At 39.6% G+C, this 15,465-nt stretch overlaps 1 protein-coding gene across 1 annotated transcript in view; it reads right to left on the bottom strand.

Annotated features, from left to right (window-relative positions):
* Positions 1–6,336: 6,336 nt before the first annotated feature.
* Positions 6,337–15,465, bottom strand: part of ANKRD31 (ankyrin repeat domain 31) — a 127,594-nt gene continuing 118,465 nt past the window's right edge. Inside the window, exon 24 of the mRNA XM_081825593.1 lies at positions 6,337–6,768. Coding sequence (XP_081681719.1) covers positions 6,544–6,768 — 225 coding nt within the window. The 3' untranslated portion in view covers positions 6,337–6,543. The remainder of the gene's footprint in view (positions 6,769–15,465) is intronic.

The raw sequence follows: 15,465 nt of genomic DNA, 5'->3' as shown, positions 1-15,465 counted from the left end.
GAGGTCATGTCCAGTCATTAAGTTTTGTGCTGTCCTGTGCTGTAACTCCTTCCCCTTTACCAGGCTTCAGAGAAGAGCTGGGGTGGGTGGGCCTTTGGGGAAAGGACCGGCTGGGGTGAGATTAGTGTGAGGCAGAGGGACGTGGGAGGTGGTGAGGGCTCTAGTGGCTGAGAGAAATGTCCAAGGACCAAGCTGACCAGTAGGTGACGGAGTTTCATGGAAATGCAGCAGAGTGGGGAACATAAGTCCCTTCTTGGGAAAATGTAGAGAAACAGGAGCAGAGGGACATAAAACGGGGTGGTAGTGGACTCGGCCCTTATGTTGACTGCAGGGTTCAAGTCATTCCATTGGTTCTAAAGGAAAGGGACGTCCGCAATTCGAGAGAGTTAGGGGCTCTCTGGGCTCGCAGGCCTACACATAAAATAATTTGTGGCACAGAGCTGGGTTCTTCCAAATTTGACTGTCTACTCTTTTATTTATCCTGTACATACATACACCTATACATATACATATTTTGACTAAGAATCAAAATTTTCTTAAACCTCTCCATATCCACCACCAGCATTTTCCTTTCTTGGGCCATTTGTACACAAAGAAAGATAATTTTTGTTTTGCTCTGTCTAATCATTTCATGACAGTTAATGTGTAGGCAAAATGAACAGAGAACAAAAACGCTGAGGTGCAGATGTTGGGTGATTGGTGAGGCTCACCCACCAGCTGGGTAACTTGCCTCACCACTTCCTTACCTCCATCTTTGAAGGACATAACCCAACTTCATATCTCAGCCAAACTGCCAGACATTAAGGTGTCTTGTGAAAATCTAAAACCAGAAATGTTAACTGCTTTTACTTTTAGAAATACCACTATTTACATTACAGCTTCAAATGTTTGCATCTGCTGTTCCTACTTTAAAGTCCCTGGCAAAGTAGCCTAAATGAAAGAATATGAAGTTACAAATATGCCCAAGGAATTTAAGGTTGACCATGCAGTCTGTACTCAGGGCTTGAATTAAGATTGAGGCAAGCTGATCTGACATGGCCTCAAATTCTGTTCCTCTTATTTAGGTGGTAAAAGAATTAGGGACACGAGAACCTTATGATTGAGTTCAAGCAGAAGCTTACTATATTTCTTGGCTTTAACCTGTTTAAGAATGGTATGTCTCTGAGGGGGGTGGGAGGATGGGTTAGCCTGGTGATGGGTATTAAAGAGGGCCCATTTTGCATGGAGCACTGGGTGTTATACGCAAATAATGAATCATGGAACACTACATCAAAAACTAATGATGTAATGTGTGGTGATTAACATAACATAATAAAAAAAATGAAAAAAAAAAATTCCACTCCTGCCCAAAAAAAGAAAAAAAAAAAAAAGAATGGTATGTCTCTGGTTTCCTTCTGTAAAATAGGCTTCAACATAAATGAGCTGAGGACAAATAGGAGAGGGAGTCCAAAGAAACACACATGGAGGGTATGTGCTGTTACCCCTCAAAGTACTGAGAATCCAAAGGGACTTAAAGTCCAGGACTTTGGGGCACATGCATTCATTTAAAAACAACAAGATAGTTCCCCATGAAAATTGAGTTTGGGCAATATCTCAGATGAATTAGCTTTACTCATTCTTTATACCTGGAACGCCCTAGGTTGAAAAAGAGAGAGCCTAAAAGCAGATACCAATGTGTTCATATCACAACTCATCCAGTAAGACTTCTGCCTTCCATTTTCCACCTCTGTCTGGCCTGACCCCTACCTGTCATTCACCGAAGTGAGCAAACACTGACCCTCAGAGTGTGTAGGTGGAAGAAGTCAATAGTCAGCATCACTCAGAATGATGTCAACACTCTTTTCATCATTTAACATATATATCCAGGCAGAAACTTTTGGTTGAGAGAGAGGAAATATATGATGCCTGATAGCATGAGTTCTGAAGCCAGATGACCAGGTTTGAATCCCGGCTTTACCACTTGATAGCTGTGTGACTTTGAGCCAAGTTACTTCATGCTATACCTCTGTTTCCTCATTCATAAAATGCAAGTAGTATCTCCTACCTCATAGGGTGTGGTGAGGATTAAATGAGTTAATACATTGAAAGTGCTTGTAACAGTGACTGCTTAGTGCTCAATAAATATTGCTCTTAGCAATGTTTATTTGTTTCTGTTTGGTTTTTTTTTTTTTTTACTGGCAGAGTGTGGAATCTGTACAGCTAGCTGAGTACTCTCCTGCACATGGGCATATACTTACTCCTCTCAGCCAGTCAAGTTAACCCCACTTCCCTGGCCAGTGACTGATGTACAAATGGGCAGATGGTACAATTCTAGCCAATGAGACACAATGTCCTGGGGTGGTGGTGGTGTTCAGAAAAGATGTGCATTGGAAGCAAGTATTTCTTTTCTTCTTCTAATGACGCTGTTTCTACATGTCCATCTGCCTGCAACAGTGGAGCCATCTTGGCACCGTGGAGGGAACTAGAAGAGGAAAGCAACAGTGATAATGTTGAGTTGAAGAATTAACCAACCCTGAAGTTTCTACATCTGGACTCCTTACAGGAAATAATAAGTTTTCCTTATTGCTTAAGCCATTTTGAGTAGGGTTTTCTGTTATTGTGCCTGACACATCCTAACTGGTAGATATTTCTTAAGCATCTAGTATGTTTGAGATATTTTATAGGAAATAAAGTATGAAACTCTAAACCTGATCTTGCTAAGTTTTCCAGCTACTTGGGGGAGAAAAGCTATGAAAACTAATAATACTAAGCTATAAATATTAAGTGCTTGGATCAGGGTGGTCTGAGACCGCACTACATGAGGTCCTATATGAGGAGAGGGCTCAAAGAATAAAGAACACATCAATGGACAGGAGAGGGAACATTCTAGGTAGTATAAGCAAATGTATGGGAGAGTTAGGGATTGTATTAACTTGCTCGGAGTGCCATAAAGGAATACCCGAAACTGGGTGGCTTAAACAACAGAAAGTTATTTCTCATAGTCCTGGAGCATAGATCTCCAAGATCAAGGAGTTGGCAGCGTGGGTTTTATTCTGAGCTCTCCGTCCTTGGTGTGCAGATGGCTGCCTTCTCACTGTGTCCTCACATGGTCTTTTTGTGCACGTGCATCCATGGTATTCCTTTATGTGTCCAAATTTCTTCATATAAGGACAATAGATTATATTGGGATTTACCTTACTGGCCTTATTTTAACTTAACCACCTCTTTATTTTTATTTATTTATTTTTTAAAAATATTTTATTTATTTGACAGAGAGAGAGATAGCGAGAGAGGGAACATAAGCAGGGGGAGTGGGAGAGGGGGAAGTAGGCTTCCCACTGAGCAAGGAGCCCGATGTGGGACTCGATCCCAGGACCCTGGGATCATCACCTGAGCCGAAGGCAGACGCTTAATGACTGAGCCACCCAGGTGCCCTTTAACCACCTCTTTAAAGGTCCTATTTCCAAATACAGTCACAGTCTAAGGTCTCAGGGGTTAGGACTTCAACATATTAATTTTGAGGGAATACAATTCGGACTCTAACAGGGAAGAGGAAAGAATGACTTGCTCTTAAGAGTGAGTCAAAGGTGGGCGCCTGGGTGGCTCAGTTGGTTAAGCGACTGCCTTCGGCTCAGGTCATGATCCTGGAGTCCCGGGATCGAGTCCCGCATCGGGCTCCCTGCTCAGCAGGGAGTCTGCTTCTCCCTCTCCCGCTCCCCCCTCTTGTGCTCTTTCTCTCTCTCAAATAAATAAATAAAATCCTTAAAAAAAAAAAAAAGAGTGAAGCAAAGGTTAGAGATTATTGGGAGATGAAGCTGGAAGGTTATGTTAGGACCAGAGAATCATGGGCCTTTAATGTTGGGCCTACATTTTACTCTTGCAGCAGCAGGGAAGGAAAAGAGATCTTTAAGAATAATTTGGCATAGCATGCCATAGGTTTTATAAAGTAAAAGTAAAGAACTGGGTTGAAATGGAGCAGGATTCCTGTTGCACACAGTCTAGACATGCACTGATAAATGACTGAACTCAGGGAGGTAAGTTGAAGGGAACCAAATGAAAGAGAAATTGAGGAGAAAAGGACAAGATGTATGCTTGGACATTCTCAGCAATTGGGCCTGTGGAAGTCTGTGCCATAATAATTCAACTTTATGAACAGAAGTATTTTTATCCTAGTAAGATTGTGAGGCCTGGGACATTGTGGTTCCAGCTTTCTAACACTTAGGACTACCTGTATGAAAGGAATAGGCTTCCTTGTTGGGTATGGAGTATCCCAGAGGTGTTCAAGAAGTTAATGTTATAGAAAGGATACAAATATCAGGCAGGAGATTGGATTATTAGCTATTATTGGAGGTCCCTTATATGGCTTAGGGCCAGAAGCTTGGGGGTTTCAACCCAGAAAAGACAAAACATCTAGCAACCATCCAAAATGTTGTCTTCTCTCAGGGATGATATGGTGTAACATAGCTTTCTGGACTCCAACCCTGGTTGGAGTAGACCCTTTTATTGTTTAGTTTGGGCAACACTCAGCATGCCTCAAGGGCACTGGGTGTTATGTTATTTACCAGTTGGTATATACATTTTTTTTAATGGGCTTAGGAAATTAACTTTAAGAATTTGATCATTAACATGAAAAGTCAGATCTTTAAGTTCTTATACTATAGACTTAGAATATATGACTTTCGTAAATTATAGTAACTAAGCAAAGTACCTTTTTAAGTTATTCTTTAAAAAATACTTTTTAAGTTTCAAAAGAAATATGTGTTGTTTTTCTTAAGTTGAAAGTACACTCCAAAAGTATCCTTCCACCCTTCCCAGTCCAACTCCCTTAGGGCCAGACATGGCAAATGTTTTTCTTGGTGGCATTCCAGACCTTTTACTCAACATACCTCTACCCCCACCCCACACACATGTTCATATATACAAGTACACATTTCATGACTCATCAAGTATATATAGCATACATGATATAAATACATGCATATTTATATGGCTATATATATTACACACACACTCAAAAGCACATTTTTTATTTAACACAATCAGGACTTGTATTTTTTTAAAAAAGATTTTATTTGAGAGAGAGAAAGCATGAGCAGGGGCAAGAGGGAGAAGTGTGGGGCTCGATCTCAGGGTCCTGGGATCATGACCTGAGCTCAAGGCAGATGCTTAACCAACTGAGCCACCTAGGCACCCCAATCAGGACTTGTATTAACCACCGTTTAACAATGTGCATTTTTTTCATTTATATATACAACTTCCCATGTTAGTACATATATTTGCAAATGAGTCATGTTTTAAATATCTCCTTAAATAAAAGCCAAATAGACCACCTCATGTACATTATTCAAGAATTAGAAAAAGAGTGTAGTCTAAGAAAATGATGGCATAATAAACTTGTCAGTTCTCAAATATTACAACATGTAGGGGCATTCTCACCTAAATATTTTCAATGGACTCTCACAAGAAGAAAAAATGATCTAAGCCGTCTTTACACTTTTATTAATATGAAACCTTTCCAGGTGCTTTTCAGATAATTAAAACTTTTAATTGAATAGTAAGAACACACACATATTATCAACCTCAAAAGTTGCCAAAGAGCACATGTAGTTAAAAATCTCCCTTTTCAGCTCTCTAGCCCCATGATTTTTCTACCCACAGGAAACCGTTAACCAGTTTCCTATATATTCCAAAGATATTTAAGATTCTGTATATTTACAATAAGAAAACATAAAAAAAATATATCTCCCAAAGTCTAGCACTTGTAAGAGTAATTTTTACCACAGCTCGACTTCTCTCCCCAATTAAGAAAGGATGGACTCAAGCCACAAAGTCAAAAAGCTTCTCTGGGAGCTTGGGATGGTGACAAGTAAAGAATAAGATGGCCATCAAAGGAGGAAGGCAGACCCTTGAGAAAACTTACTAAGTTTCTTTTATAAAAATCTTTCTTAAAAAAAAGAAAATCTTCATGATGATAATGTAGCAAAAGTCAAAGGTTAAGTATCCTATTTAAAATAAGCCCCCTGATCAACATTTGATTCATTTTTGTTGTTCTATGACTTACCACAGTTACAGTTTTATGCTAACTTTTATGAAATTTAAAATAAACCTCTTTGACAATTTTTTATTTTGGTTACAAGATAAATTCTAAAGTATATGGGTGAAGGTACTGGGGCATTAAATTCTTGTTTTAAGTAGATTCACTTTATCTGGGCCTTCTACGGACCAATTATCACTCTTTTTATCCTTACCTCCCTTAAGGAACAACTGTAATTTATACAAAGGTTGAGGTATTGATTGAAATATTAGTTTTACATTTATTTTAGTAAAATCAAAGCCAGAGAATCAATATGTTTTAATTCAAAAATGCCTTTATTTCAATGGCAAAAAGGTATTAATCTTACTACAATAATTTGAGTTATATTTTTTCTTACACCATAAACACATTTTAAGTAGCAACTCATGAAGTGTGTGTTACAATAGGCCCTCCAGCCCATATAAGATAAGATATGAATGTGGGTTGATAACATGAACACATGTATAATAAATTATTACAAAAATAAGGTTTTAGAATGTTAGCTCTTCACATTCCACATAGAACTTCCAATGCTGATCCATTATATGGCATGGGAGAAATTCTTGATCGCTGATTAATAGTACTTCATTTATTTGTAGATAATGTGGGATGCTTTGCATTGACTCTCTGGAAGATCCTGTTTGAAGATGTGCCAACAAATTAAAAACTGTCTTTACAAAATAATATATAAATTTACTTATTACAAATCTTAGACCCTAGTCAAGTCTATGAGCACAAAATGAGATTTTGGACCAGTCATAATTCACTCCATTTTCTTTTTCTTTTTTTAAAAGATTTTATTTACTTATTTGTCAGAGAGAGAATAAACAAGCAGGGAGAGCGGCAGGCAGAGGGAGAAGCAGGCTCCCCGCTGAGCTGGGAGCCCCTCTGCGGGGCTCGATCCCAGGACCCTGGGATCATGAACTGAGCAGAAGGCAGACACTTAACTGACTGAGCCACCCAGGCGTCCCGTCTCACTCTATTTCTATACCCAAGATAAAGCTGTAAATCAGCATTGGCTTATCTTGGGAAAAAGAAGCCTGTTTGCAGTCTAAAACACCACGGGGAAAAAAGGATGACTGAAGCTTCTGAAGGTAGTTGTACAAACTCCTCTGTGCCTCAATTTCCAGTAAGCTGAGAATAAAGCAGTTATGAAGGTTAGATGGGAAGTTGGTGTGAAATGATTGGCTACTGGTTAACATATAGCAAACATTCAATAAATATAAGCTGCTACTATTATCATTATTTCTTACGAAAAGAGTATTAGGTTGGAAGATGGATAATCAATTTTCTAGGCCACACAAACTTGTGTGATCTCAAGCAAGTTACATGGCTTCTCGCGCCCAGTAGAACTAGGAAAATAGCCATATAAGTGAATGTTTGATTCTTCTTGCTGCTCCTCATCCCCAACAAGCACTGCACAGCTAAAGAACTATTCTGCTCATGCAAGAAGTAGGGAGAAATACATCTTTCTCAAGTAATATCACCAAATGTTAGATATTCTGCATAAGTCTCCTTGAAGCGAACTGCGAGATTGATTACTAGGCAAAAGAACAAGCTCATGCAACTATTCATGTTATCTAGTTGCCTAAATTAGCACTTCAAAATGACAAGCTAACTAGTTAGGTTAAAAATAATTTTAACTTTCACTTTTCTTTTTCCTCTATTTTTAAAAATTTCCCTTAATAGATCAAAAGCAAAAATAATCAGATTATTTTAACTGATAGTTCACTTCTGAAACATCACTAACCTATGAACTCTTATTTATTTATTTATTTATTTATTTATATTTTTTAAAGATTTTATTTATTCATTTGACAGAGACAGACACAGCAAGAGAGGGAGCACAAGCAGGGGGAGTAGAAGAGGGAGAAGCAGGCTTCCCGCAGAGCAGGGAGCCCGATGCGGGGCTCGATCCCAGAACCCTGAGATCATGACCTGAGCCGAGGGCAGATGCTTAATGACTGAGCCACCCAGGCGCCCCTGAACTCTTTTCATTCAACCCATTTTACCTCTCTGGCTCTGTTCCATCATCTGTAAAACAGGTCCAAGACCAAGATCATATATAAATTTCACTTCTTTTTTTTTTTTTTTTAAGATTTTATTAATTTATTTGTCAGAGAGCGAGAAAGCACAACCAGGGGGAGCAGGAGATAGATGAAGAAGCAGGCCCCCTGCTGAGCAAGGAGCCCGATGCGGGACTCGATCCCAGGACTCTGGGATCATGACCTGAGCCGAAGGCAGACGCTCAACCAACTGAGCCACCCAGGCGTCCCATAAATTTCACTTCTAACACTAAAATTATTGAACTCAGACTTCCAGAACTTATTCTCACAAACTAAGCATTCTACATTTCATTAGGATTACAGAATGAAACTTTGCTTACTCTAGTTATAAATGGAAACGAACCTATTTATGCACACATTCTCATTCCAAACAAAAAGTAAAATTCCAAACAAAGGGAAAATGATTGGGAATTATTTTAATAGATTGTAAAAATACATCTGCTGTAGTTACACTGGGGAAAAAATTCAATTATGGCTATTTAAATACAAAGTTCAATGCTGTTTTAAAATAAAAGGATTCTAAAGGATAAATATGGTGGTAGAGTATTAGGTGATTTGATATTTAAAACTAAATTAAGAGTTTGAGACAGATTTACATTGATAAGATCAAAAGCCATCTGTGAAAACTGTACTGGAATGAAGAAATAGACTTGGACATTCTAATTTTAAAACTATGTAAGCCCTTTTGGGGCGCCTGGGTGGCTCAGTCGTTAAGCGTCTGCCTTCGGCTCAGGTCATGATCCCAGGATCCTGGGATCGAGTCCCACATCGGGCTCCCTGCTCTGCGGGAGGCCTGCTTCTCCCTCTCCCACTCCCCCTGCTTGTGTTCCTGCTCTCACTGTGTCTCTCTCTGTCAAATAAATAAATAAAATCTTTAAAAAAAAATAAAAAATAAAAAATAAAAAATAAAACTATGTAAGCCCTCTTTCTTTGTGGGAAAATAAATTTAATAGGTGGTTTCTTAAGCTGAATTGGGTCTGAGATGCTTAATTTTATATGTAAAGTATTCGTGTTTCTTCTGCCTTTGTGGTACAGACATGAACGCTGGAGTTTTACTAATAAGAAGCTCCTCACTGGCCTAATGTATGGACAGTGGTCTGGCAGGGGGCCTGGCACAGGGCAGGTGCTCAACAGAAAATTAGTTTTCTTCTCTTTCCTCCCCTATCAGTAGATGTATCCTCCATTTTATGAATTAGGTCAAAGTTAATCATGATACCATGATGAAAAAAATTATGATTGAAGTAATGAAAAACAATCAAGAATTGTAAACAGGAGCTGAAATAAACACCTTCTGTTCTGTTATCAGGCACCCATCTCCCTTGGGTGTTTAAGTTCGAAGAAGTTCTTAACCACATAAAACAGAAGCACCTATGAGTGTTTGTGCTCTATTACACATACTTTTACAGAGCAATGACGCACAGTAACAGCACCGACATGAAGAAAACTCTTTCTCTAAAGTCATTTATTTGCAACATATTATCAGTAGGTCAAGGACAGCTTTTATTAAAAAAAAAAGAGTCTATTTTTTTTTCTGAAAAAGCATGTTCTATTTTCTTTTTTTTTAAGATTTTATTTATTTATTTATTTATTTTTTAAAAAGATTTTATTTATTTATTTGAGAGAGAGAGCATGAGAGAGAGCACATGAGAGGGGGGAGGGTCAGAGGGAGAAGCAGACTCCCTGACGAGCAGGGAGCCCGATGTGGGACTCGATCCAGGGACTGCAGGATCATGACCTGAGCTGAAGGCAGTCGCTTAACCAACTGAGCCACCCAGGCGCCCAAGATTTTATTTATTTATTTGAGACAGAATGAGAGAGAGAGAGAGAGAGAGCACATGAGAGGGGGGAGGGTCAGAGGGAGAAGCAGGCTCCCTGCCGAGCAGGGAGCCCGATGTGGGACTCGATCCAGGGACTCCAGGATCATGACCTGAGCCGAAGGCAGTTGCTTAACCAACTGAGCCACCCAGGCGCCCCCATGTTCTATTTTCAAATGAAGAAATAATGTTAGGTCCCCTTGAAAGAAAATGACATAATTAGCATCCATTAAATGATGGCTTGGGAAAAGAAAGATTTCAGGAGATAATTTTTTTTTTCTTAGATGAATACATTTGGCATAACATGCTTTGACTGTCCTAATACTATTGTGACAGGTGACATAGATTATATATAAAATTGGCTTTTCAGGTAAATAATGAAATGTTATCTACCTTAACAGATTCTTTTTTTAATTTTTTAAAGATTTTATTTATTTATTTGACAGAGAGAGACACAGCGAGAGAGGGAACACAAGCAGGCGGAGCGGGAGAGGGAGAAGCAGGCTCCCCGCTGAGCAGGGAGCCCGATGTGGGGCTCGATCCCAGGACCCTGGGATCATGACCTGAGCCGAAGGCAGACGCTTAACGACTGAGCCACCCAGGTGCCCCAACAGATTCTTTTTAAAGAACTGTGGAAAAGGTTGATATATCTGTACACAGTGATCACAAATTATGTAGAAGTTTGGGAATGTTCATTTTTTTTCCCCTTCCAATTTATTCTGAAATAACTGAAATATCTTGCAAGATTCCCTCAATAACACAGAAGAGAGACTACAGCCAGGTAGGCAGAGAGAAGAGAGGCTTGGGAGGAAGTTGTGAAATTTCAAGGGAAAATGCACCATAGATTCACTCCATTTTACAGCTTCTAAGGACTTTAGGGATAGATACTCCAGGATTTCATCAACAGAATTTCATTTTTTAAAGGCTGGTATTTGTATGTTTAAAATCTTTAATTAGAAATAACATATGCTTTCAAATGTATTAATATACCATATTCTAATACTAGAGTCCACCAATACATTAGTCTGAGTTACCAGTTTAACTAGTTTTTGTGCGGGACTAGGAATAAAGTTCTTCCATCATCTCTGACTCATTGAAGAAAATCTTAAAATGGCAAGATTAAAAACTTTTTTTTTTTTAAAGATTTTATTTATTTATTTGAGAGAGAGAGAATGAGAGAGAGCACATGAGAGGGGGGAGGGTCAGAGGGAGAAGCAGACTCCCTGCCAAGCAGGGAGCCCGACGCGGGACTTGATCCAGGGACTCCAGGATCACGACCTGAGCCGAAGGCAGTCGCTTAACCAACTGAGTCACCCAGGCGCCCAAGATTAAAAACTTTTATAACTGGGGTGCCTGGTGGCTCAGTTGTTAAGCGTCTGCCTTCAGCTCAGGTCGTGATCCCAGAGTCCTGGGATCAAACCCTACATCGGGCTCCCTGCTCAGCCAGAAGCCTGCTTCTCCCTCTCCTACTCCCCCTGCTTGTGTTCCCTCTCTTGCTGTCAAAAAATAAATAAAATCTTTAAAACAAAACAAAACAAAACTTTCATAACTCATCTTCATGACTCAGGATTTTCTTGATACCAGGACTCCAAAATGATATGTAGAAATAAACTGGATATTGAGTTTGCTATTTGTCCTGTGAAGTGTTGATACCATCTGATTAAAGAAGTTTAGGAAATGTTGGTTACCAAAGCTGAACAGATTTATGATTTCTCATAAAGAGGGGGAGGAGGAAGTGGGGGAGGTAGAGGAATATAGCTGTTTTTAAAATATATGTTTGAGAAAATGTGAAGGGCCATCACCCTTATATCTCACATTTAGAAGCAGAAAGTTCAAATAAAGGAGATAATATTAACTAACTAAAATCCCATTGACTATTGTTGCATTCTTCACAACAAACTCCATTCATTACAGCCTGTGAGATCTAGGCATGTCTACTTATTAGGACAGTCAATCACAGGTAAATCCAGTTTTAACTTAGCAGTCCTTGGGACCATATTCATGCTTCCATCCATTCGTTATTTATTTGATGAACATTATTTAATAAACATTTACTGGGAAGCTACTGTGCCAGTCTTTGGGGAATGTAATAGGGAGCAAGAGTTCAGAAAAGTCACTCTAAACTCAAAGATCTTCTCTGTCAGGGGGTGAAGATTAGGTAACCAGCAATTATGTATAATATAAACTGATATGCGTAAGATTTGCCTATCTATTTGGACAACAGTATGTAAGAATCTATATAGTTCCTACAGAGAACAAACTGATGGTTACCAGAGGGGAGAGGGGTAGGGGATGGGTTAAACAGGTGATGGGAATTAAGGAATGCACTTGTCATGATGAACACAGAGTGATGTATAGAAATGATGAATCACTAAATTCTATACCTGAAACTAATATTACACTGTATGTTAACTAACTGGGATTTAAATAAAAATTTTTTAAAAAAGTAAATGAAATCGAAGAATTGCTCTCTTTTTACCATGTCCAAATTTCATTTTGTTCCAATATCTATTTGGTTCCTGTACTGGGTCATCTAAACAAGGCATATCTGAAAATGAAAGGGAGTGCTACTAATAATTTGGCTGGATTGAGGACTGCTGTGGTCCAGCTGGGAAGCATGGTCACTCTAGTTTTGGGAAATGTAATGTAAATAGCTCTTCCTAGTTCCCCTATTCCCAAAAAACACTATTTTGCAGGGTGATCATTAAAAAGTGTTAGAGAGGGGCGCCTGGGTGGCTCAGTTGGTTAAGCGACCTTCGGCTCGGGTCATGATCTCAGGGTCCCGGGATCGAACCTCACATCAGGCTCCCTGCTCGGCAGGAAGCCTGCTTCTCCCTCTCCCTCTGCCTGCCACACTGCCTGCCTGCCTCACTCTCTCTTGAGTTGATAAATAAAATCTTTAAAAAAAAGTGTTGTTTTTCCTTTAAACTTTGTGCACTCTACAGTGTCAGTTCCATGATTTTCATGACCACATTTTGATATGCAAAAGAATGAAAAATAATCTCTCTTGAATAGTTTGCTTGTTATAGAGTTTACATTTTTCTAACTTACCAGGTCTTTGGATTTCTGTCAGGTACTATAAAACCACATATAAAGGAATCATAAATCAAATAGGTTCACGTAAAACTCCAACAGCAGCCTACAGAATGCCAGCAGGTAGGGGGCCCCTGAGTGGCTCAGTAGGTTAAGTGTCCTACTCTTGGTTTCGGCTCAAGTCACGATCTCAGGGTTCTGGGATGGAGCTCTGTGCTCAGCTGGGAGTCTGCCTGAGATTCTCTCCCTCTGCCCCTCTCCTTGCTCATGCTCTCTCTCTAATAAAATAAATAAAATCTTAAAAAAAAGAAAAGAAAAAGAAAAAAGGAATGCCAAGAGGGACCTGCAGATTTCTAGGTCCAGATTAAGGCAGCAAGAAGCTGGCTGGCCTATGGGCCCTCCATAGTTCTTATATTAGCGTTAACAATTTCTGACATCTCTAAAGAAAAGAAAATTCAGTATTTCTGGAAAGAAATTAGTAACAAGAAACTTGTTTATATTGCAGGCAACAGAAGCAGCAGTTCAGAACCCATTTTTTATTTCATGCTCACTTAGCAGGGGCACTATGAGCCCTCTTGAGGAAGGAGAAGCATGGCGAGGGTTGGAAATGCCTGCTCAGAACTAGAAAATCTGAGGAGCAGATAACCTTTGTTATACAAGGAAGATCCTGTATTTCTGCTCTCTTGAAGTTAGAAACTAGGGGGATGAAGGTTTTGCTTGGCTTTCCCTTGTGTGTGTGTGTGTGTGAGAGAGAGAGACAGAGAGAGAGAGAGAGAAGGAGGGAGGGAGGCAGGCAATGTGTGCAAGCATGATAGTGGGTGTGCTTTGGGATCAAGGTGAAGGGCTGAATATAAGAGTTTTCAAATTATTATCTGCTTAAGAAATCAGATACTACTTACTAGTCATTCAAAGTCTATAGTCAGGCTGCATAAGAATCATTTTTAAAAATTCAGGTTCCTGGGCCCCACTCCAAGTTTTGATTAGGTAGATCTGCAGTGAGGGTTAGGAACCAAAGACCATGAATTACTACAAGAACTCCTTCCAATTTAACCCTTTAACTTCTTCATAATTTCTGTTTTACCTGACCTGTTTTCCCAAAGTGATGAAAAGCACTTTTGAGGCTATCTTCAGAAAACTGGGGAAAATGCATCCTATTCCAAAGCCAGTTTTTGAGACAAAGAAGGACCCTAAGAGGTTACAGTGGATCAGGTATACAGTTAGGAGAGGGGCTTTCCTGAGAGCCTTGACCATCTGCTCACTTGCCCTGTGGTCTCAGATCCCAGAAATGTTGAAATCGTCCTTTAGAGGAAGCATTCACTTGAAACAACAAAAGATTAAAGAAATCTTAAAAATGTTGGATTTTCTTTACCTTTTGAAGAAGGCCAGCTGGAACCTTCCAAAATTATTCCTATTTAGTGTGCAGCCACAAACAGTACTGATGGGCTGATGAAAAAATTAGCATTTGCTGAGAAGGCAGTGAAATGCCGGCTTCTCACCCTTTGGTCAAGGCGACTTCCTTGAAAGTGCTTTAAAGTAGATTGATGGAATCCAGATCCAGCCATTTTGTCTCTATTGCAATATGGCGGCTCATCCACAAATAACCCCTCCCCGCAACCCTCCCAAAAAAGCAAAACCGATGGCTATACCGAATTCCCTGTTTCTTTGATTGAACTGATCCTTCTTTAAAATGCTTATTGAATTTGTTGGCCAATTGAATTAAAAGAGTTAAAAGAGAAAAAAAAATAAAGTTAGGAGAGGGAAGTAGTGAATTATTAAGGTTTGCTGTAGGAAGAAATGGTCCTCGGGAGCCCCTGGTTAGAGGCTTAGTGATAGTAATCCCTGTTTGGTTCTTGACTCTGGTTACCACAGAATTATCATCTTCTGTATTGTATCTCCTTTCTGCCTATACTGTCCCCAGCTGGGCCGAGGCAGGGGCACTAGGGGAAAAAGAGGGGGTGCTGCAGCAGAGGAGGGTTAACACAACCTCAGTTATGTTTGTTTTACAGCAATGTGTGCTGCCTCTACCCAGATCATTTAAAAATCTGCTGCTAATTGGTGAAGACTACATTCTCTTCAGTTTTCTCAGGTTAAAGTTTATTCCATCAGATAAAGCACATTAGTTTACACTAACAAGCAAAGATTTATTTTAGTACTTGCTTTTAGAAAACTAACCAAATCATGCCTGCAGGAAGCAAAAAATACCATTTTTCCTTTCTGTATGACACTTTAAAAAATCTACTCAAGGGGCGCCTGGGTGGCTCAGTTGGTTAAACAACTGCCTTTGGCTCAGGTCATGATCCTGGAGTCCCGGGATCGAGTCCCGCATCGGGCTCCTTGCTCGGCAGGGAGTCTGCTTCTCCCTCTGACCCTCCCCCTCTCATGCTCTCTCATTCTCACTCTCAAATAAATACATAAAATCTTAAAAAAAAAAAAAAATCTACTCAAGGTAAGTATAGCATAGGTTCAGAGAAAGGAACTGTGAGGGAAGGTGTCATTTAAA

The sequence above is a fragment of the Leptonychotes weddellii genome, chromosome 7, assembly GCF_054177405.1.
Source record: "Leptonychotes weddellii isolate Sample4059 chromosome 7, ASM5417740v2, whole genome shotgun sequence".
NCBI classification, from domain to species: domain Eukaryota; kingdom Metazoa; phylum Chordata; class Mammalia; order Carnivora; family Phocidae; genus Leptonychotes; species Leptonychotes weddellii.
Note: the sequence above shows the minus strand (reverse complement) of the source record. Positions and strands in the feature narration are given on the sequence as shown.